This window comes from Colobus angolensis, unplaced genomic scaffold (genome assembly GCF_000951035.1).
Source record: "Colobus angolensis palliatus isolate OR3802 unplaced genomic scaffold, Cang.pa_1.0 Scaffold238, whole genome shotgun sequence".
Taxonomy (NCBI): Eukaryota; Metazoa; Chordata; class Mammalia; order Primates; family Cercopithecidae; genus Colobus; species Colobus angolensis.
The window spans coordinates 1,527,631-1,551,408 of record NW_012115577.1 but is presented as its reverse complement, the minus strand read 5'-3'; the positions used below and the strand labels follow the sequence as shown (position 1 = coordinate 1,551,408).

General features: G+C 46.0%; 2 protein-coding genes across 3 annotated transcripts; one reads left to right on the top strand and one right to left on the bottom strand.

Moving 5' to 3' along the window:
• Window positions 1-1,146: 1,146 nt before the first annotated feature.
• On the bottom strand, window positions 1,147-10,363 carry TRIM10 (tripartite motif containing 10). The gene is made up of 7 exons (XM_011945050.1): window positions 9,593-10,363; window positions 8,326-8,421; window positions 7,572-7,802; window positions 6,531-6,553; window positions 6,102-6,217; window positions 4,898-4,930; window positions 1,147-3,676 (listed from the first exon to the last, which is right to left on the bottom strand). Exons 1-7 carry the CDS (start codon window positions 10,019-10,021, stop codon window positions 3,159-3,161), a joined length of 1,446 nt encoding a protein of 481 aa, XP_011800440.1. The 5' UTR covers window positions 10,022-10,363; the 3' UTR covers window positions 1,147-3,158.
• Window positions 10,364-12,257: 1,894 nt separating this feature from the next.
• TRIM15 (tripartite motif containing 15) lies at window positions 12,258-21,713 on the top strand. Of its 2 annotated transcripts, XM_011945052.1 has the most exons (8): window positions 12,258-12,498; window positions 12,686-13,129; window positions 16,244-16,339; window positions 17,346-17,576; window positions 18,287-18,309; window positions 19,540-19,655; window positions 20,016-20,048; window positions 20,853-21,713. In XM_011945052.1, exons 2-8 carry the CDS (start codon window positions 12,749-12,751, stop codon window positions 21,368-21,370), a joined length of 1,398 nt encoding a protein of 465 aa, XP_011800442.1. In that variant the 5' UTR covers window positions 12,258-12,498; window positions 12,686-12,748; the 3' UTR covers window positions 21,371-21,713. The 2 variants fall into 2 exon arrangements, with proteins under 2 accessions (XP_011800442.1, XP_011800441.1); XM_011945051.1 differs by having other exon boundaries at window positions 12,273-13,129.
• The last annotated feature ends 2,065 nt before the right edge of the window (window positions 21,714-23,778 follow it).

Below are 23,778 nucleotides of genomic sequence, written 5' to 3'. Positions count from 1 at the left end.
AAGTCAGTTATACTGAAGATGCCTTCCAGGCCCCCTTGGTCCCTTCTGACGTGACTGCAGATGATCGGGCCGGGGTGGGAGTCTGAACACCAGATAATTGGCCAAACAAGTCTATGAGGTCACCTGTCAAAGAAGACCTTATCAAAGAGGGACAATAGTAATTAACTGAAACCATCAGGTCCTCTTGGAGATTCAGAAGGGATCCTTGATGAATGTGTCATTAGTTGGCAAGAAGAGCAGACACAGAGAGAATCAGAACTGCATGTGCAGCCACGATGTATTGGAACAGGTGTCCACAACCCATGCTACTGAGAGCTGCAGGAAGATCCAGTCTTCACGTTTCTTTGGACTTCGAGCCCACTTCTTACCGGTAGGTCCTGGGCATACAACATACCAATGGTCATGCGCAGAGACTCAGGAGCCGAACCACAAGAATTCAAATGCTGGCTCTGCTACTCACTATCGGCTGATTTGAGACCAGCTGCTCAGCCTCCACATGTCTCAGTTCTGTTATGTACAAGATGGGCATATTAATAACAGCACCTACCTCCCAGGGTTGTTGTGAGGATTAAATGAGTTGATATATACAAATATTTATTATGGTGTTTGGCCAAAATGAGTTCTATGTGTGTTATTGTTATCAACATTTTTGGAATCTCTAGTTCTTCCTACACGAACAAGTGGTGACCCCACCAACTCACTCACCCCTGACATAGTTTCTCACGAGGACTGGCTCATGGTGGAAAATCCCATTTTCCTTATTTCTGCTCTTATAATAAACTTACCTATTATTTGAACTAACTTGAGTGGGTCTCACTTCTTTGCAATAGAAAGGGTTGCTACCATGTAAGCTGTGAAAAATGAGATGTAAACTGTGGATGTTACAAGTGTGCAACAGTCTTTCAGAATCGGAAAGGGCAGCTGGGACTCTGGGACCTCTAGACCTGAGCACTTCCTGGGGAGGGAACCCAGAGTCCCACTTCCGGCCAGCAGAGCAAGGAGGTTCATTAAGCTGCCTTATCTTGAAGTTACCAGGTTTTAGGATCTATCCACTTCCCTTGTGCTGACTCTGTACTCTGAAAGCAAGTAAACTTCAAGTAAAATTACCCTAAGGGAGAAGCAGGTACTGACAGACCAACATGAGTGTTTTCACTTATGAGCAGTTTTATTTCTCAGTGTAAGACATATAAATTGTTTTCACTGACATATGACTATTAAAAGAAAAATCAAATAATTTAAAAAGAAGAAATATATATTGTATTTCTGAATCCAAGTCACTTGTGGGGGTGTAGCCAGCATTGAAATAATCACCAGGACCCATGCAGGCATCTCTCTCTGAATGAGGCAGCGCAGCACAGCAGTTAAGAGCTCCTGGGTCAGACACGGATGAACTGGTTGCGTGATCTTGGCTAGTTAGCAAGATAAAGTGACACAAGGTGTGTAAAGCTCCCCAACAGCAAGCTAGGATCTTCATACACATACATTTTAGAGGATAATAGTCCTTTCAAAAGACATGACTAAAGCCAATAAAAATAAACAGAAAAATAGGATCTACTTTTGAGTGGAATCACAGGTTTGGGTGTTTTGGATATGTTTTATCATTATATAGGCACTTGTGTGTGTCTATATTTTTTTGAATATACAACATTTTAATGAGATACTGCACACTTCCAGGGAAAGCAATTCAATCTCTAATCCCTGGCTTGTGATCTCCCCCTCTTTTCTACCTGCTGAGCTAAGGATGAACAATAGAACTTCTCAACTGAATTCTAAGCTTGGGCCTAAGCACGCTGTGCCTTCTGCCTTAGAGACTGCACCCTGGATGGCTCCCCTCCTCCCAGGAGACCCAGTAGGGAGATGACAGAGCATTATAGTTTACATCTGAGCAGAGTAAACAGAGATGATGTTGAAGAGTCTGTCAGTGAAGGGCATGATTATGCAAAATGAAATACAATATTGATAAGAAGCAGAAAATAAAACATGGTCACTCTTCCATCCCATTTCTCAGATGTCACTACTGTAGTCTCAAGTCTTTAGGCAAAAGGTCATAGGTCATCCAACTTATGCCCTGGCCTTCTTCTGGAATTCTTTTACCTAGCAATTTCTGAGCCCACAGCTGAGCTATTTGTGACCCATTTGCTTCCACTATCTCATTTCTTGACCTCAGATGGTAATCAACTGATCAGAAAGACAATTTCCCCAGGGGCTGAGTGTGGTTCTTGGGTTATGATTCATGGCTATGCCTTATGTCCGCCTGCCCCCAGGCCCTGCACCTTCATCTCAGCCAGAAGCGGCACCACCAGGAGGAAGGAGGCAGTGAGTGGTGCCAGCTGGGGATGGCACACATCTGCCCATGAGGACAATGGAGATGACCCAGTGCTCCATGGGTCACAGGTCATCCAGCCAGTTCTCTGCTGTTTCCTCTTCTTAAGATACTTCTTCCCCTCTTTCCCTATTGACCACAGACATCCTTTAGACCACCCTTTTCAGAAAGCCATCCCCCACTCACCCTCTCCCTCCAGGTTGGGCTACGCCCCTTCCCCTGAGCTCCCATAATGCTGTGGTTGGACCTCCCATAGCACCCACCACACTGTGCTGTAATTTCCTCTTTATGTTTCTCTGTCTTCCCAAGAGCTCTTTCAGATACATAACAGGTTTTTTAAATATATATATTTTCAAATCACCAGTGGCTACCACATTGCTTGGTTCATAGTTAACACAAAATAAATGGTTCTAGAGAATGTGATTACATCAACTCTAACATTATTGGAAGAAAACAAGATGAAAAGAGGTGAGATGTCTTATTTAAAGTCATACAACTGGTTACAAGGCTTCTTCAAGAACCCAGGTCTTCTGACTTCAAATCCAGTGCTCTGTCTATGCAGCTACTTTTGTGCCTAGCAAGGATGGTGCTGAGGAGAGCTGGCAGCAGCCTGAGTACCCAGGTACCCTGGCCATTCACTGGGCATTGAAGAAAGGGCTTGATCAGTAGATTGAGTGTCCTCTCCTATATCCCTTACCAACCAGCCCCATCCCATCTTCTAAAGCAGTCATTTCTATTCCAAGTCGTCCAGGTGACTCATCCAGGGATCAAGTTCACATGGTTCTTGGGTTGATTTGAGTCCTGTACTTAGAGGAGGGTAGGTAACTGCTCCTTCTCAGGAGCTCAGGGAGAAACTGGACCCTCGGCCCCAGAGCCCAAAGAAGGGAATGACCTTCCTAGTGAAGGAGGCAGTGAAAGTGTAGATGGGCTCTCGGGTGGCAGCATTGGTGAAGGTCACCCAGCCCACCTCATAGTCAAGAGACACCCGCACCTGCCGGGGCTGTTCCTTCAGAGTCAGCCGTGTGGGGAAGGAGCCCAGAGCTGAGACGAAGCCCCAGGCCAGCCTCACAGCCCACACGCCCTCCTCTGGCCTCAGTCGAAGCTCTCCCTTCCGCTGCACATCCTCGCTTACCACGCCCATGGTGCAACTGCCCCCGTGTGCCAGGTCTATACTCACCACCCATGTGTGTCTCCCCCCTGTGATGCCAGTGTGGGCCAGAACACAGGTGGCCCGGTCAAAACGTTGGGGATTGTCTGGCGAGTTCTGCCATTTGTAGGAGAACTGAGCCCGCTGGCGGTCCTCAGACAAGATGAGCTTGGGGTGGGAAGTCTGAGGGTCTAGAGAAATGTGAGCTGTGGGGATAACCAAAAGGGACAGATGTCAGCAGACATGCTATCACCTCCAAGGAAGGCCTAGAAAGTCCCCCGGGGCCCCACCTGTTAGTGTTATTATTACCAAAAACAGGTCTAGTGCCTACATGGACCAACAGTGTGGCATCACCTGGGAACTTGTTTGAAATACACTCTCAGAATCTGCATCCTAACAAGATCCCCAGGTGATTCGTGCACGTGTAAAGCCTGAAAAGCCTGCCTCAGAGGATGTGAAAGCTCTCGTTTAGTTCCATGTGGTCCTTGGGAAAGCTCTTCTGTTCATCGCAAATTGGTTAGCTTCCAAAGCTGTGTGTGCCAGCTTGGATCTCCTGGGGCCAATACACCACATTCTCCCCTCCTCCCATCTGTATCTCAGAGTGCAGAGACATTTCTCCCTTCAGTCCAAACTTCATGATTCCTCCCTGCTTTCCTCCCAGGGCACTGGTGACTCATTTATAGTCTTCCCTCCTGGCAGGCTCTCTGGCTCACACCTGGGTTATTCACTCTGCCTCAGTAATTCTGAAACTGTCAGAGTCTGAGGACCACTTTCTAACACCAAAAGCTGCTGCAGAGCTTTGCATTTTGTTACTTTTAGTATTCATACATTGAGAAGCTTCCATAAATTTAGGCCCATCCATAGGTTAGAGAACCCCCTTCAACAACTCCGTGACTCCCAGGTTCTTAGGCTGGTTGATTGAGAAACGACAGCCTTGAAGGGGTCCCTTCTGTTCATTTCTTTCCCACCCACAGGCCACCCTCCTTCTGTCATCTGTGAAATGACATCTGAGAGGAAGCAGGGGTTCTTCACAGTTCTAAAGATGTTGTTACAAACCCAGATCAAAGTCCCCTTTATCCAGAAAGCATTCCCAAATGGACCTTATCCCATTCTGTGTTAATCTTTCTATCTATTCAACATGTGCAGATCAGGATGTGAGCTTCATACCACAAATGTAGTATGTGTATGTGCTTGTCCTTTCTTCATGGTTCTCCTGAGAGCCTTACAAAGAATGTGACACACACCCACACATATATACACACATGTATTCTATGCAAGCACATATGTGTTTATTTAATATATATGATATGCATATGTATGCATGGGTGTATATTATGACTATTGTAGTGCCCAGATAGAATCCTGCAAAATTTTCTCTCCTTTTCACGGACTTCTCATTCTCTCCTATCCTGACATAGGCTGCTTACCTGGCTCATAGTCCAACTCAAAGTGTAGTTTTTCTGTAAAGAAAATAAACCATGATGAGATTTTATTAGTCTTACAAAACCATCAGACACTTAATGATGAGGAAACTGAGGCCCAGAAGAGGGAAGGGACAACAAGAATGGCTGGAATCCTCTAGGCCAGTGGTTCCAAGCTTGCATCAGAATCATCTGGAGCGCTTTTGCTAAAACACAGCTGTTTCAGATTCAGGTGCTCTGGGGTGAAGCTGAACATCTGTATTTGTGACAAGTTCCTGGGCAATGCTGCTGCTGCTGGGAGCCCCACTGCCCCAGCCCTGAGCAAACAGGGACCATGTCTGCCTTGCTCACCTCTGTACCCGCAGAGCCCAGGACATAGTAAATGCTCAAGAAATATCAGCTTAATCAATAGAGAAACGGGTTCATTTATTATTATTCCACTTGGAAATAATTTTGGGGAGAGTCAAAGGTCAGCCTTTGATTAGAGTAAAATTTCCTTCACTGCCAGGCCACTGGAAATATTTGCAGGAAATGGACTTATGGGAAAAGTCCTTCTAGGGTGACATCACTGTGGGTGAGTCATTTAAAAATTGGTGTCATCATTCATTCTGTCACGGTTAGTGAGGAGGTGGTTGGCAGACAGCCATATCCCATTCTTGACTCTTATTCCAAACCCTCTCCCGCCCCTTACCACCACTCCCTGTTCCGGAAAAGGAAATGGAGCACAGTCCCCGCAGGACCATCCAACTCTGAGAGCCAGACTAAAAGAAGGAAAGTGAGAAGGAGGGAGGGACGGGCCAGCTACCACAGGGTCAAGATAAATACTGTGGCTGGCTATTAATTAACAATGCTCGTCATCAAAAACTTATCAGGTATTACAAATGTTGCTGTGGGATTTTTTAATTTATTAAGAATGATATACTGTTAATCATTATCTTTCATGTTGCTTAATGACCACTGATCAGATTTGTTGAATTATTTTAAAATCAGTTTAACTTTTTCACCAGAAATATTCACCTTTATTCTCTTTCTTCATCGTTACAGTATCCTAATAGGCAGATTTTATAAAAATCTGCAAATAAGAAAATCAAGGCACAGGAACGAATAAACCTTGCCAAAGTCACACCTTTCAGCAGTGGAGCGTGCAGTCCACTCCTAAACCCGGGCTTCATGGCCACCTGTGCTCTGTGGAGGCCTCGGGTTCTCTTACCCAGAAACATCTTCATCTCCCTCTGCAGCGGGAGGGCCTGCTGGGCAAAGTCCCGAATCCTCTGGCCCAGCTCTGGGGACACAGCCACTGGTTTCCGGCACTTTCTGGTTTCACATCTAGGGGCACAGAAATGGTTGGGTCTGGGAATTATCATCCTTAATAATATCTCCAGTCTCAGCCGGTCATCTTCTAAAACAGCATGAAGGTGCTAGTTCCTGCAGGCAGACATACTTCCTATGGATGAATCCCACTGCCCATTTCTGGGCATCTATGGGTATACCTGAGAAGGCATTTGGGTATATAGAGGTTTATACATAAATTTACATTCTTAAGTGAGAATGTTACATACTTATGTGGCAATAACTAGGCATGCAGTACATGTATGTATATTTATATAGAAAAAGAAAAGAGAGAAACTATATTGCTTACCTTATTAGAGTGCTCCTGATATCCTAGGAGAAAGAGATACCAGGGATTCAGTTTCCAGCTTCTCCTTTCCATTTTTCTTTTCTTTCTTTCTTTTTTAAATTTTTATTTTATTATTGTTTGTTTGTTTGTTTGTTTGAGAAAGGGTCTCACTCCGGTGCCCAGGCTGGAATACAGTGGCGTGATCACGGCTCACTGCAGCCTCAACCTCCTGGGCTCAAGGGATCCTCCCACCTCAGCATCCTGGGTAGCTGGGACTACAACGGTGTGCCACCATGCCTGGCTATTTTTTTTTTTTTTTTTTTTTGTAGAGATGGAATTTTGTTATGTTGCCCAGGTTCCTCCCACTTTTCTTTCTAATACAAAAATATATTTTGTATTAGAAAATACAAAATATATTTCTAGCCCTGGACAGGAAAAGGATACCAGATGTGTAGAGTCACAGAGCATTAGGACTCACCCACCTCTGGGGATCGGAGCCCAAAGCCTTTATGTTTTAGATAAAGATGATGAGGTGACCTTCCCCTGCTCATTAGAGGCAAAGTACGTCTCATACCAAGGTCTCTTGTTTCTCAGTCCTGAGGGCATCCTTCTAAGTCATGCTGCCTTTCCAATACCTTGTGGGGACCCCAGTATCTCTCCTCCAGTGTGAGGAAGTGAAATAGACCAGCACAAACTTCCTGACTGGTGGATGGTGACATGTAGGCTATAGAGAATGGTTTACAATGTGCTTAATACTTTTCAAAGTGCTACTTTCACTTCCATCTCACTGTTGGATCCTCACAAAAGCCCTGTGAAATATTTAAGGGAAGTATCCTCACTTTTTGGCAGATGGTGGGATGGAGAGGTGGAGACCAGAGAGCAAAAAGTGACCAGGGAACTCTTGGAAAAGCATGAACCAGAATTGAGACCTTCTGGTCCTCTGACCCACCTCCCATCTGGGATACAGAGATGTGTGAGTCAGGGAGACATGACTTAGGGAAGGCAAAGATACAAGAGTCACAGGACAGCAGAGGTGGGGCAGGGTTCAGGTTCAGGCCTCACCGTCAGGAGCTCCCTTGCCGGCCTCTCATTCTTCTCCTCCAGTTCTTCAATAAGAGCACTAAACCGGCAGATCTCTCCAGCAACCAGGAAATCAAATTCATCCTGTTGCTTCAAGATGTCTCCATCCAGGCTCTCCAATTGTGCTAAGAGGATGCTCTGCTGTTCCTCTAGAAACTTCCTCAGGTGTGCAAACTCAGAAATCACCTGTTGTCTCTTGGTGGACACCTGAGTCTGAGGGGGCAGGAGGAGAGCCCAAAAGAAAGTTTGCTTCCTCCTTCTTCCTCTGCTCCTCTTCCTCCTACCCTGTCCCCAGGTAGATCTGGAACTGCGTCATGGTTTCCTTTTCACCTGTCATCCCATTTCAGGGAGCAAGACTCACAGAGCTGTCTCAGCACCATCTGCTGCAGCTTCTAAAAGAGGTAGGGCTTAGAGGAGGTGTAGGAGGAGGTGGTGGGGACACCCTACCTCCTGTCTTGTATGAAAAGCACATTATGTGCACAGCCCTGAGCTACTTTACAGTCACAGTCTCATTTAATACTTACAGTAATTCAATGAGATCATGATGATTTTTACTCTCCATTTTACAGATAAGTAAACTGAAGTTGGAGAGTTGTTTGAGGTCATAGAGTTAGTGTCAGAGTCAGGATTTAAATTCATAATAACTTCAAAGCCCTATAATCTATGTTGCCTCAGTTTCAGGAAGACATTGGACCCTGAGGAAGGGGAGGAACCTGGGGAGGGGGTGATGACTTACCAGGAGGACTTGCATCCTTTTATTTTCTCTTGACTGGATTTCTTGAATCTCCTCTCTCTCTTTTCTTAGACATTTAAGACACTTATGTATTTGTTCCTGGGGAGAAGGAACATAAAATACTCAAGATGGATATTGATTTGTTCAGGGTTGTCTTGTCATCTGAGCCTCTGCCTCCAGGAATGAAATGGCCCCAGGAGAGGAGTTTCTTCCTTAGCTGACAATCCCCGAGCCTTCACCGCCCTGACAGCTTAGTCCCTTTAGGTCTTATTCCTCTTGATTTGTCTCCAAGATTTTGGGTCAGGACTTTCTTCTTTATCCTGTGCCACTAGAGGCTGTGACTTGGTTTTCCCACTTGAGTCTTTCTTCAGGTTAAACATTCTATCGTGTTTTGCTTCGGGTAAGTGGTATCTGGGGTCTGTCCTGAGTTTGATACGCCCTGCACTGAAATCATTCCAGTTTCCGACACATCCCAAAGGAACATGTGTAAATAATAACCCTCCCTTGTTACTGGAATCAATTATCTGTGTATGACTCCAAAGGGGAGAAGAAACTTGGGTAATGTAAAAATAATTGATAAATTGTTTTCAAAATTATTTGCTCCAGAATAGAGTTAGGAACAGGTACACACACATTATAAATATGTGTATTCAAAGATATATTAGAATTCTCAGTATCAGTTGCTAATTAACTAATTAAGACATCCACACACAGACTTGTACTAAAACACAATTCATAAACACAATGCATAAACAACTAAAACTAGCACACACTCATTTAATGACAGATAAAATGGCATGCCACATGTATTTACCCAACCTGAATATATGTAAACATGAATTTTTCACAAACAGGAGCTTTCAGTTACACTCACACACTCAAATACATACATACTCAGACTCCCACACAAACGCACCAGACACACTTCTAAACATGCAAACGTTAACACATACATACACTGTTTGTACAACCATTCCCTCAGATACAAACTTCAGACACACCTGATCCATGGCACAGACATACACACTCATGTTTTTGTCACTCATTCATTCAACAAGTATTTGTTGAACTCCCATTATCTGTTGGCCACAAGTGAACACAGAACACACTCAAAAAAACATAAAACATAAACATAATTTTCCATGCCTGGGTGATCATGTAAGTAAGGAGAAAGAATTCAGCCTCCGGGTGGCCTAAATAATCCACAACTCTACTGTTTCTCTTAGTCCTGTCCAGTCCACCCTGGGATCCCCCAGTTCCCCTTTCCTACCCTATAGGGAGCTGCCGCATCCTCCAGGAAGCGCATGGTGTGGGCGGCGTGCTCCCCAGCCTCCCGGCACACCACGCACAACTGCATCTCATCATCCTCACAGAAGAAGTAGATCTTCTCTCCGTGCTCCTGGCAGGCATCCTCCTCTCCCAAACCCTGTGTGGACACCAGCTGGAGGCGCTCGATGTTCTCCACCACGTTAGCCAGCTGCCAGTTGGGCCGGAAGCTCCCAGGACGGAAGGGTTCTTTGCAGAGTGGGCAAGTAGGGGACTCCTCTAGGTCTGGGCCTGGGATCTCACAGTAGCGAGTAAGGCAGCCCCGGCAGAAGTTGTGGCCACAGTCAATAGTGACCGGCTCCCTCAGGGTACCCTGGCAGATGGGGCAGTTGACTTCATCTGCCAGGCTGGTCACAGAGGCAGCAGAGGCCATGCTGCTATGGCTTCCTCAAAGCCACCCTCTCTGCTTGGCCACGGGGGAAGGGCTGGGCCACACACTCACACACCCACATGTGCACTTGGCTGGACACAGGTACATATTAAATATGCACCAGCACCCGTATCGTCACACACTTGCATATCTGGCAGCCAGGATTCTATTCTGCCAACAGCAGAGATGGGAAATAGCAGAGGAGAGGAAGGAAGAGGGGCTCACAGCATTTCAGAGGTGATCTTAGATGACCATAACCAGGGGCTGGCCATTCCTTTCTGTCCATCCAGATACACTCACAGTAGAAGGAAAGTGGTGATATGTCAGCTGTCCACTGTCAAAAGAAATATTCTTTTGAGGGCAGGTGGGAGACTGGGTCACAGAGTGGAGATGCCACTCCAGCCTTCCTGCAATATGGCCAGCTGTCTCCAAAGAGATTGGAGGTATCAGCCAGCCCAGGGCTTCCCCATCAGCAAGCAGGAGAGTGTGAGGCTCAGATAAGGTCCTTGTGCCAGGGAGTACACTGCACCAGCAACTTAAATGGTGATGCCTCAACTGGCCTGCCGCAAGCCTCAAAAGAGGCTGGAATATTCCCTATGTTGGGGAGGAGAAAGAAAACTAGCAATGGCCAGAATTTATTTACAATGACGGCACATCTTACATTGATATAAGCAATTTAAAAGTATGATCTTATTTTTGTGTCTGCTCTGCAACATCAGTGCTATTAGGATCTCCATTTTATAAATGAGAAAGCTGAGGCCCAGCCAGGTTATTCAGCTTGCCCAAGGCACACAGGTAAGAAGGTGAGTGACCATAAATAATTTGCTGTCAGATCTATGTCTTCCAAGCAATACCATTCAACATAAATGCAATGTGAGCCACATATGCAATTTAAAATTTCCTAGTAGCCATATAAAAATAGTCTAAACAGGTGAAAGTAATTTTAATGATGTTTTTTATTTGGTCCTATATTTCCAAAATATTATCATTTCAATATGTGATCCTTATAAAAAGTTATTAATAAGATATTTTACATTTTTTAATTTGTGCAAAGCCTTTGAAATCCAGTGTGTTGGTCAGGCGCGGTGACTCATACCTGTAATCCCAGCACTTTGGGAGGCTGAGGTGGGTGGATCAAAAGGTCAGGAGATCGAGACCATCCTGGCTAACATGGTGAAACCCCGTCTCTACTAAAAATACCAGAAAAAACTAGCCGGGCATGGTGGCGGGCACCTGTAGTCCCAGCTACTCAGGAAGCTGAGGCAGGAGAATGGTGTGAACCCAGGTGGCAGAGTTTACAGTAAGCCGAGATCGCACCAATGCACTCCAGCCTAGACAACAGAGCAAGACTCCATCTCAAAAAAAAAGAAAAAGAAAAAGAAAAAAATAAATCCGGTGTGTGTTTTATACATGCAGCACGCCGCCATTCAGACCGGCCACATTTCAGTGCTCAGTAGACACATGTGACTGGTGGCTCCTGTATTGGACAAATTGGCTCCTGGGCTGCACTCGTGGCAGGAAGCGCAGAGATCGGGTGGGAAAGGGAGGAGATAAAGTGATTAGAGTAAAAAGGGAGCAACCACAAGGGTCTAGGCTGATCACGTGGGAAGGCCTGGTTTTATCCAGATGTGAGTGCGTGGATGAAGGACTGTGGCAGCTGATCTTGGTCCTGGCGTGGGGTGTGGGAGGAGCATAGGGCTTTACTCCAGGAGACTGGGTTCGTCCCTGACATGATACTTTCTAGCCCTGTGACCTCTGGAAAGTCACTTTACATTTGGAAAGTCGGTTTACATTTCTTTCTCTGTAAAATGAAGGTAATAATGTTTGCCTAGAGGGTTATTAAAATTGAATGTAGTAATATAAAAGTACTAAACCCTAGATAAATGTGGCTGAAACTGTTTATCTTTTTGACTAATCATTTTCTAACGTATATCAACATAAATCATTAGCATTACGGTTTCTTGTCTTCTCCCTGCTACAGTAAAAAATAAATAAATAAATAAATAAATAAATAAATAAATAAATAAATAAGATCGTCCAGTGTTACCTGAATTTGTGGGGACTGTTGTGCCAGGTGGTGGGGGATTTGGGACCGTAGGAGGGGCCACCATGGGCAGATGTGGTGAGGGAGGAAAGGGGAGAAGAGGGGTCCAGATGAGCAATCCTTACACCCGACCCGCAGTGTGGAAACAGCGTCCCGCCCACACACTTCCCACAGAATCTCCCGAAGTCCACACCTCTCACTCCAGCCTGGACTTTGATGCTGTGGGCACGCCTCAAAGCTAGAAGTTTATGGCACCCACCTGCTCCATCTGACAGGAAGCGTCTGCTACCCAGTTCTCCCCAGCCACTGTGGTCTAGAGATTCCAGGAAACCCCAGTTCCCTGTGACCTCATGGTGTGCTCTGTTCTCCACCCTAGTGACCAGAAGGAGCCAGGAGTAAAGAACTGGTTTACTTAGCCGCCACTGGGAAATTCTGGGTAATTCAAGACGCCCTGGAATTTGGACCCACTCCGCTGATAGGTGGTGGCCAGGGTTCTAGGGAGCACAAGAGGCGGAGCCAGGTGGCTTCCCCGTGCTGGCATTCCTGCCTCTCTCTCCTCTTTCTCTCTCTCTGCCTTGCAGCCCTTTACCTCTGCGATTCGTGTAAGTGTGACTTGATTTCAGCGAAAGGGAATTCGCGTGGTCTGAGAAGGAGGCCGGAGTGGACGGGCTGGGGAAGGCACCGTGATGCCCTCAACCCCGTCCCTGAAGGTGGTCCACGAGCTGCCCGCCTGTACCTTCTGTGTGGGGCCGCTGGAGGATGCGGTGACCGCTCCCTGTGGACACACCTTCTGCCGGCTCTGCCTCCCCACGCTCTCCCAGATGGGGGCCCAGTCCTCGGGCAAGATCCTGCTCTGCCCGCTCTGCCAAGAGGAGGAGCAGGCAGAAACTCCCATAGTCCCGGTGCCCCTGGGCCCGCTGGGAGAGACTTACTGCGAGGAGCACGGGGAGAAGATCTACTTCTTCTGTGAGAACGACGCCGAGTTCCTCTGTGTGTTCTGCAGAGAAGGTCCCACCCACCAGGCGCACACCGTGGGATTCCTGGACGAAGCCATTCAGCCCTACCGGGTAAGAAGTGTGACTTTACCTAGGGCCTATTTGGGGCAGGATGATGTCCTGTTACAATGGGAGGAAATCGGGTGGGCATCTGGATGAAAGACCTGGCTTCCACATCAGGGAACCCTAAGGTTATAGGGACTTTCCAGGCATTCCCAGACTGAAGGCAGATAGGCTCCACTTGGATGTGTACTAAGTCCTGGTCTGGGGGGAACTTCAGCTCCAGCTCTCAGAGGACCCCTCAGAGATGGAGTGCAAAGAACTGTAGCCTTGGCTTCACTCACTGTGGAAAGAAAGCTGCAGTGCAAGTGGAATCTTCTGCAGATTATGGGCAGGGTGAATTTGTTCTCCCAGGATCCAGACTGGAAATGGGATTTCTAGGGCCCTGACTGCCAGGGCGCAGAGGGGAGGGAGGAGCTGGGGAACCTGCTAGCACTGCTCTCCTTCTTGAGAAAGGGAGGGCGGCAGTTGTCCAGAATTGTGAGAATTTCCCATCTGATCTTGGGGCACTTTCCCGTCAGCCTCTCAGATCTCTCTCTTGTCAACCAGTCACCAGGTCTGGAAGTGGTTTCCTTAGAAACATCTCCCAAATCTTTAATTCTGCCTTATCCTGTCAGCCAGGTTCTCCCTATCTCTTGCCCAGACTTTGCAGTCTCAACTGCATTCCCTGTCTCCATTCCCACCCTTTCCAGTCACCTTCCAATCTGCTGGGAGACAGATCCTCCTAAAACACAAAGTCACTCCTCTGCTCAAAATCCTCCCATGTATCCCTAGTGCCCAAAGAAAGTCCAATGTCTTTAGCAAGACATTCAAGGCCCTTTGTAATCGGGATCCTTCCTCCCCATCCAGCCTCATCGCTCAGCCACCCTCCTCAAGGCACCATATGTCTAGCCAGACTGAGCTGCATTTGCTGTTATTTTCCCAAACTGTCTTATTCATTCCTGCTTCCAGTACTTTTTGAACATAGTCTCTTCCTCCTAGAATACTCTTCTCCCCTTCTTCCACCTCTCTCTTTTTAAGTATACAATTCAGGGGCACTAAGTCTTCTTCTTTTATAAAAAAGTTTTTTATTATGCTTTAAGTTCTGGGATACACATGCAGAACATGCAGGTTTGTTACATAGGTATACACGGGCCATGGTGGTTTGCCACACCCATCAACCCATCATCTACATTAGATATTTCTCCTAATGCTATCCTTCCCCTAGCCCCCCATGACCTGACAGGTCCTGATGTGTGATGTTCCCCTCCCTGTGTCCATGTGCTCTCATTGTTCAACTCCCACTTACAAGTGAGAACATGTGGTGTTTGGTTTTCTATTCTTGTGTTAGTTTGCTGAGAATGATGGTTTCCAGCTTTATTCATGTCCCTGCAAAGGACATGAACTCATCCTTTTTAATGGCTGCATAGTATTCCATGGTGTATATGTGCCATGTTTTCTTTATCCAGTCTATCATTGATGGGCATTTGGGTTGGTTCCAAGTCTTTGCTATTGTGAACAGTGCTGCAATAAACATACGTATGCACGTGTCTTTATAGCAGCATGATTTATAATCCTTTGGGTATATACCCAGTAATGGGATTGCTGGGTCAAATGGTATTTCTGGTTCTAGATCCTTGAGGAGTCGCTACACTGTCTTCCACAACTGTTGAACTAATTTACACTCCCACCAACAGTGTAAAAGCGTTCCTGTTTCTCCACTTCGTCTCCAGAATTTGTTGTTTCCTGACTTTTTAATGATCGCCATTCTAACTGACATGAGATGGTATTTGATTGTGGTTTTGATTTACATTTCTCTAATGACCAGTGATGATGAGCTTTTTTTGTGTGTTTGTTTGGCCACATGAATGTCTTCTTTTGAGAAGTATCTGTTCATATCCTTCACCCACTTTTTGATGGGGTTGTTTGTTTTTTTCTTGCAAATTTCTTTAAGTTCTTTGTAGATTCTAGATATTAGCCATTTGTCAGATGGATAGATTGCAATTTTTTTTCTCCCATTCTGTAGGCTGCCTGTTCACTCTGATGACAGTTTTTTTGCTGTGCAGAAGCTCTTTAGTTTAGATCCCATTTATCAATTTTGGCTTTTGTTGCCATTGCTTTTGGTGTTTTAGTCATGAAGTCTTTGCCCATGCCTATGCCCTGAATGGTATTGCCTAGGTTTTCTTCTAGGGTTTTTATGGTTTTAGGTCTTGTATTTAAGTCTTTAATCCATCTTGAGTTAATTTTTATATCAGGTGTAAGGAAGGAGTCCAGTTTCAGTTTTCTGCATATAGCTAGCCAGTTTTCGCAACACAATTTATTAAACAGGGAATCCTTTCCCCATTGCTTGTTTTTGTCAGGTTTGTCAAAGATTAGATGGTTGTAGATGTGTGGAGTTATTTCTGAGGCCCCTATCCTGTTCCATTGGTCTATATGTCTATTTGGGTACCAGTACCATGCTGTTTTGGTTATTGTAGCCTTGTAGTATAGTTTGAAGTCAGGTAGCATGATGCCTCCAGCTTTGTTCTTTTTGCTTAGGATTGTCTTGGCTATGTGGGCTCTTTTTTGGTTCCATATGAAATATAAAGTAGTTTTTTCTAATTCTGTGAAGAAAGTCAATGGTAGCTTAATGGGGATAGCATTGAATCTATAAATTACTTTGGGCCATTTTCACAATATTGATTCTTCCTATCCATGAACATGGAATGTTTTTTCCATTTGTTTGTGCCCTCTCTGATTTCCTTGAGCAGTGGTTTGTAGCTCTCCTTGAAGAGGTCCTTCACATCTGTGGGCACTAAGTCCTTTTCTCTCCCTGTCTATTCAACTGGAAATTTATCTTATCTTTCAAGGTGCACTGTAAATGTTTTCTGCTTTCCAAAACTTCCCTTAGGCCTACAGGCAGAGCTGTCTTCTGTGTTCCCATCTTACTGTGTGTACCTCTGGACTACTGCATTTATCTGTCTGTATTTTAGCCACTTGACACTGACTTCTTCCTGAGATGGTGATCTCTCTTTAGGTACAAGGACTGGGCCTTTTCCACCTTTGAATCCCTCAGCACCTAACAGTGTGCCCAAGATGTGATAGTTAATAATTGTGAGTTGAGTTATTAATTCAGTCACCTCTATTCACCCATTCTTCTCTCCATAGGATCGTCTCAGGAGTCGACTGGAATCTCTGAGCATGGAGAGAGATGAGATTGAGGATGTAAAGTGTCGAGAAGACCAGAAGCTTCAAGTGCTGCTGGTACAGGCCACTTCACTGGCTACCTTTTCCTTTGAAGGTTTTCTTAAGAGACTCTGGGGAAACCTGTTGGCTGGTATCTGTTTCCTGGCAAACTGTTCTCATTCACCTTCCTGTGGCTGCACAAAGGCATTTGGGATCTCAGACCATGGGCACTAGAAGTGGTTCTGATGTCTTGCAATCCAAGATCCATCTTATATATCACATTTTGTAGAGCAAAAAACTGAGATCCAGAAAAGCAATGTTCCCAAGGCCACATAGCAAAGTGCAATTTCATAATGAACCTGGATTTCTTGACCCTTAATTCATTGTTCTTTCCATCCTAGTCTGTCTGCCTGAACACACCACCTTCAGATGGGAAGCTTGGGGTCAGAAGGTGTCTGGATTCTAGTCCTGACCACAGGCTGACCTTGAGGACAGTAGGCTGATGGTGTGGCTACATCTGGGTCCCTCATGCCTCTTTTTTCATGCTATAAAGTTATGGAGGAATCGCAGTGTGGGGATTTCTAGTACCTTGACCAAGGAGAGAGTGTGGGGACAAAACAACTTCTCCACCATCCCCTCAGCTCTCATCAAACTATGCCCTGTAGTTGGTGATTTCCATGGCTAAAACCAAAATTACACACTCTCCCACTAAGTTGTGTTGATTCGTATCACAACTTCCTTTTGCCTCTAAGAAATGACTACTGTCTTCCCCCCTAACTTTAAGAAGGTATAGTAGGGTTAAGATGGTATTGCAGTTGTGGAAATATTTTTGAAAAGTTCAACATAATTCTGAGAGCATAATGTAGTATTATTATTAGAATCTCTAGCTAAGACAGTAGCACAGTCCTCATCACTTGCAAGTTCATCCTGAGACCTATCTACTTCTAGGTGTATTAGTAAATGGAATAAGTTTTGGAACTAGTTACTCTCCATCTGTGTTAATTAAGAACAAATATATAGATGATCATGCTGGAAGCTATCTCTGAGCCCCTTCCTAATCGTGTCTACTTTTTATCCCTTGCAGATTCAGATTGAAAACAAGAAGCATCAGGTGGAAGCAGCTTTTGAGAGGCTGCAGCAGGAGCTGGAGCAACAGCGGTGTCTCCTGCTGGCCAGGCTGCAGGAGCTGGAACAGCAGATTTGGAAGGAGAGGGATGAATATATCACAAAGGTCTCTGAGGAAGTTACCCGGCTTGGAGCCCAGGTCAAGGAGCTGGAGGAGAAGTGTCAGCAGCCAGCAAGTGAGCTTCTACAAGTGAGAGACACATTATTACTTCATATGATAGGACAGGGACTCCACGGGGAAGGGGGTGGGCACCATGCTGTGGGCTGGAGAGAGGCAGGAAAGGGAAGTGGAAAGAGGTTAAGGGAGTGTAGACCCAGAGGGGCTGGAGAATTGCCCAAGTCATACACTGTGGTCATGTTAAGGGCTTTAGGGTCAGACAGCCTTGGATTTGAATGTTGGCTCTTCTAATCATGTGACTTGACTGAGTCTCTTAACCTCTCTAAGCATGGGGACAACAATAGCACCTCCCTCATAAAGTTGTTGCAGAATTATAAGAAACAATCCACGTAAAATGCTTGGCATGGTTACTGGTACACAGAAAGAACTCAATAACTGGTGTCTGCTGTGGTTATGAATATGTGATCCTGGTTCATATCAGGTCCAGCTGATAAATGAAGACAGGTCCCTGCTCTCCACCACCTCCTAATCATTGCAGACACAACCCACCCCCACGATAAGGCTGAAACAGGGAAACCAGCACAAATGAACTGACTACAGAGACCCAAATTAGTAAGAAAACATGGTGTTAAAGAACAATCTAATGAGTAGGTAATTAAATAGGACAACTTTCTGCAGAAGGAGAGTTTTGAGCTCATATTTTAAGGAAAAAAGGGTGTACAGAATCCCTGACAGGAAGGACTTATGGAAACTAAAGGTATGTTCTTGTCTTTCTTTTGTAGGACGTCAGAGTCAACCAGAGCAGGTAGGGCCCACTCCCCAGTCCTGCCTCCTTTTACTCAACATCAAGACTGAAGGGGAAGGGGCAGGGTCACTTACTGCCACCCACTTACTTCCCCTCTTCCAGGAAAGCAGAGGCACTCTGGCAGACACATTGTCTCATTCAACCGTCCACAAACAGTCCAAACTCACTAAAGATTTGCATTCTAAAGGTTCATTTTTAAATTGGTTGGTATTGGGGACACATTTTTCCCCTAGAAGTGAAGTTATAAATAATAATCATGTTTTTAGGTTGATCCAGAAACATTTATTTAATCTATGAAATTATTAGTACTTGAGTCAGTATCTAACACCATTTAAAATGTAACTCAAAGGAGGAATACTTTCTGTAGACTGTGAGAAGCATGGAGACCGGGAATACCAGCCTGTTCTTTCATTCATTCATTTTTTACACACATCTCTGGTTTCCTTCAGGATTTTCTAATGCTACTGTAAAAGGACAGCCACCAAGAGCCAGAGGCATTGTAAATGCATGGCCTTTTCCTTCCTGTCTGCTATAAGCATTAGCAGTCTGCACTGAGATGAGGAGAGGTGTAGTGACTAGGGAACACTTGTCACGTGCTTTGTGCCTATTTACGTGCAGAGGAGATAAACCCAGGGTCCATGAATTAGGAAGTGTCTCCAAACATGCTTTTCAAAGAGCATTAGAGGTTTAGATCTAGAAGGGCTTGGGGATCTTCCAGTGTGATGAAGAAACTCAGACGCGGGGGGTGAAGAGGTAACGCAGCAAGTGTCTAATGAGGACTAAGCTGGGACCAGAATCAGGAGTTTTTTTCATTGCAATATGTATTTTCGTTTATCCTTTTTTTTCTTCCCTTCTAGCCTTTTCCTTTACAAATAGCAGCATACACAAGAGTAGTTTAAGGCTGTTTCCAAATGGTACCCTGTTGCCCTCTAGAGGTCAAAAGGGGTAATGATCTCTGTCCCTCGGCCCCGACAGACCCAAACATTCTCCTAAAGGGGCCTACCTCCAATTCTTGAGAAGTAATTATCGTTAGTTCCTCTTAGGTTTAACTGAAATGCCTACTACTTTAGTAACTACATATTTCCAGCAAAAGTAAAGAAACAATACTCAATCTGATTATTCACCACAGACGCCAAGATCATTCTTTAGTCTGATTTTAGCCTCACTTGGTCTCACCCAAATATTTGTTTTTGGAATTTGGACCTAACTGGTTACCAAACCTGTCTGCAGGTGTGAGATGAAGACTTTTGTGAGTCCTGAGGCCATCTCTCCTGACCTTGTCAAGAAGATCCGTGATTTCCATAGGAAAATACTCACCCTCCCAGAGATGATGAGGATGTTCTCAGGTAAAGGGGAAGGGGCCGCAGTTTTCCCCAGTCCCGTTAGCTGCCCTCCTGCCTTCCACCCATCTCCATCCTTCTCTGCCCTCGAAACCCGGCTCAAGATATCTTCCCTCCCCAGAGCCTTCCCTTAGTGATCTCAATTAATTCAGGGGCACCATTCCCAGAGCATCTCCTCCACTCCCTAAGGACAGGTGCGGGACTGAGATGCCAGGAGGGTGAGGACCACTTCTCCTCCACTAGACCACAGCAGAAGCCAAGGCTTCTGTCCTCATCTTCACATTGTACTCGAGACACCTTGCCCCTGGGGGTGCCTATAAGAAGTAATAAGTCACAGATCTCTCTTTCTATTTCTGCTTCCCTCAGAAAACTTGGCGCATCATCTGGAAATAGATTCAGGTAAACAGCTTGGGACTTGGGGAGTCATTCTTCCATTCACCCATTCAATCCATGGCAGCAAACAGAGCAATAAAATGCATGAATTCTGGAGCTTGATTGCTTGAGTTCTCTGAGACACTGGGCAAGTTATTAAGCCTCTGTCCCACAATATTTTCTTCATCAGTAAAATGAAAAAAAAAAAAGAAAGTAAAAGGTACTGTACCTGTCCCATAAGTAGCTGTGAGGACTAAATGAATTAATACATGCAGAGAGCTTAGTGTATTACCTGACTCATAGTAAGTATTCAGTTAATGTCATCTACTTGTATAGATATTACTGGTTGAAAAATACTTATCAAGTCCTAGTTTTTTGAGCAGTATTGTGCTGGACTCTTTATTGATTTGAACAAATGTGCAATTTTTTAAAAAATCACATATATTTTTAAATTGGTGCTTAATTTAGAAATTGTTTCCATAAGCATCACCTCACTCACTCTGGTATCAGTGCTTTTCAAACTTAATATGCAGAAAGGTCTCCTAGGGATCCTGTTAAAATGCAGATTCTGATTTAGTAGGGTGGGATGGGTCCCAATATTCTGCATTTCTAACAAGCTCCCAGGCGATGGGGATGCTGCTGGTCCCTCCCTCTGCACTTTGAGAAGCAAATCCTTACAGCACCACTGGCTGATTAGGTAGAAGGGCGGTTCAGAGCCCAATGGCAGGCTGCCCAAGTCCAGTATTCCTTCTGCCTCCCACGCGCGTGGCCTGCTCTAAGAACATCTGTGGTTGCTGCCCGCTGTTGATGTCTGCGCTCTCCTCCCTCTAGGGGTCATCACTCTGGACCCTCAGACCGCCAGCCGGAGCCTGGTTCTCTCGGAAGACAGGAAGTCAGTGAGGTACACCCGGCAAAAGAAGAACCTGCCAGACAGCCCCCTGCGCTTCGACGGCCTCCCGGCGGTGCTGGGCTTCCCGGGTTTCTCCTCGGGGCGCCACCACTGGCAGGTGGACCTGCAGCTCGGCGACGGCGGCGGCTGCACGGTGGGGGTGGCGGGGGAGGGGGTGAGGAGGAAGGGGGAGATGGGCCTTAGCGCCGAGGACGGCGTCTGGGCCGTGATCATCTCGCACCAGCAGTGCTGGGCCAGCACCTCCCCGGGCACCGACCTGCAGCTGAGCGAGATCCCGCGCTACGTGGGCGTCACCCTGGACTACGAGGCCGGACGCGTGACCCTCCTCAACGCCCAGACCCAGGAGCCCATCTTCACCTTCGCTGCCTCTTTCTCCGGCAAAGTCTTTCCTTTCTTTGCCGTCTGGAAAAAGGGTTCCTGCCTTACCCTGAAAGGCTGAAGTGGGACGCGCGAAGGGCGGCGAAGCGGAGACAGCGGCTCCCTGGGATCCAGCTCCGCCCCTGGCCAGCGCGCGACCCGCGTGAGGCGAAAGGACAGGGGACTTGAGTCTCGAACAGCGGTTGTTTATACTTTATTTATCTTAGGCCCTCAGCTCCCTGATGTCCTGAGCCTCACTGTGACGCTCCGGCCTTCTCTGCACCTCCGAGTGCAGAACCACGGGCGGGTTCAGCTGTGCCTAGGGCAACAGCCAACCTAGGAGCTAGCGGGCTTTCGGGGAAAAAACAGAGAAAGAGATCTAAAATAAAATGTTTAAACTGTTTCAAAATAATCATCGTGGGAAATCCAGGGTTTTGCTGGACTTGCACTAAGTTATACAGTTAACTTCGTACTTTGACACACACCTGAAGATGCCTCCACCTTTGTACGGCTTAGGGCCTCTTCATCAGCTCTGGGTGGACCCCAGAGCCCCTTCCTTTCCTTCCCCTTCTGGTCATTTCTCTAGACTTGTAGAGAGTGCCCTAAGAAAGTGTGACTCACAGACCTCTGGATTCCATATGCCCAATTCGTGCTGATGGGACTGAAGGAAAGGCTTAAATCCAGTGGAATCTGCCTGTGTCGGCAATTTAGGGCCGAGATGGCTGGAGGGAGTAGAAGCAGAGAGGAAGGGTGATGATCCCTCTGTGACCAAGACACAATCTTGTCCCTTCTTTTAGTCAGGACACCCCTGATGACAGACTATGGGACAATCACCAGGCCCCACTGTTCAATAAAATGAGGCTTTTGCTCAGGTCTAACCTCTCAAATATTTGTTATTATTGCAGTTATTATGTGGACACAGAAACAGACCACAGGTAAAAATAACTTTACAAAGTGAAGTATGAATCCCTATACAAGTGACGGTTTCCCCAACCCCTACCCTTTCTCCTCTCAAGTTGAACACTCACATTCTCATCCTTCCACCCCAACCTCTGAAAAAAATCTGCCTTCAACTCCAATTCAGGTTCCCTGTACTGTAAGACAATACCCTGTGTACAAGAACACTTTAGTGTCAGCACGGTGTCTCACGCCAGTAATCCCAGCACTTTGGGAGGCTGAGGCAGGTGGATCACTTAAGGTCAGGAGTTCGATACCAGCCTGGACAACATGGTGAAACCCTGTCTCTACTAAAAATATAAAAATTAGCTGGGCATGATGGCAGGCGCCTGTAATCCCAGCTACTCAGGAGGCTGAGGCAGGAGAATCACTTAAACCAGGGAGAAAGAGGGTGCAGTGAGCTAATATCGAGTCACTGCATTCCAGCCCAAGTGACAGAGTGAGACTCCATCTCAAAAACAAACAAACAAAGAAACAAAAAAAAAAAAACAGGCTGGGTGTTGTGGCTCATGCCAGTATGCCGAGGCAGGTGGATCACCTGAGATCAGGAGTTCCAGACCAGCCTGGCCAACAGGTGAAACCCCATCTCTACTAAATATACAAAAATTAGCTGGGTGTGGTGGCGGACACTTGTGATCCCAGCTACTTGGAAGGCTGAGGCAGGGGAATCACTTGAACCTGGAGGCAGAGGTTGCAGTGAGCTGAGATTGCGTGTGTCACTGCACCCCAGCCTGGGTGACAGAGTGAGACTCCGTCTCCAAGAAACAAACAAACAAACAAACAAAACAAAGAACATTTCATTATTGCGTGAGCCCTGCTCCTAAAGCATGGGTCAGATGTTTCAAAGGCACTCAAAGAGTTTGGACCATATGTGAATTTTATTTCAAAATTGTAACATGGCTGAGCACAGTGGCTCACTCCTGTAATCCCAGGTCTTTGGGAGACCAAGGTGGGTGGATCACGAGGTCAGGAGATCAAGACCATCCTGGCTAACACGGTGAAACTCCATCTCTACTACCAAATACAAAAAAATTAGCCGGGCACGGTGGCAGGCGCCTGTAGTCCCGGCTACTCCGGAGGCTAAGGCAGGAGAATGGTGGGAACTCAGGAGGCGGAGCTTGCAGTGAGCAGAGATCGCACCACTGCACTCCAGCCTGGGAGACAGAGCGAGACTCCGTCTCAAAAATAAATAAATAAATAAATAATAAAAATAAAATAAAAATAAAAATTGTAACATGAATCATTGTGATGTGAATAATTAACCCTAACTTGACTGCTGGACAAATAGAGGTTCTTGATATAAAAGAAACCAGACAATGTGGGGTTTCTTCTGCCCCCTCAGTGTGGTGAACAGAGCCATCCTTGTCTGACCTAAGTGGCTTGGTAGTCCAACCTAGTAGTAGTAGTAGTAGTAGCAGTATTGCCCAGTGCTTATTATAAAAGTTGTATATGCTCATGGTTAAGAAAATTCAAACATTTTCAAAGTGTACAGATAAAAACCTCTTTCCCCACCCACTCAACACTTCCCCTTGC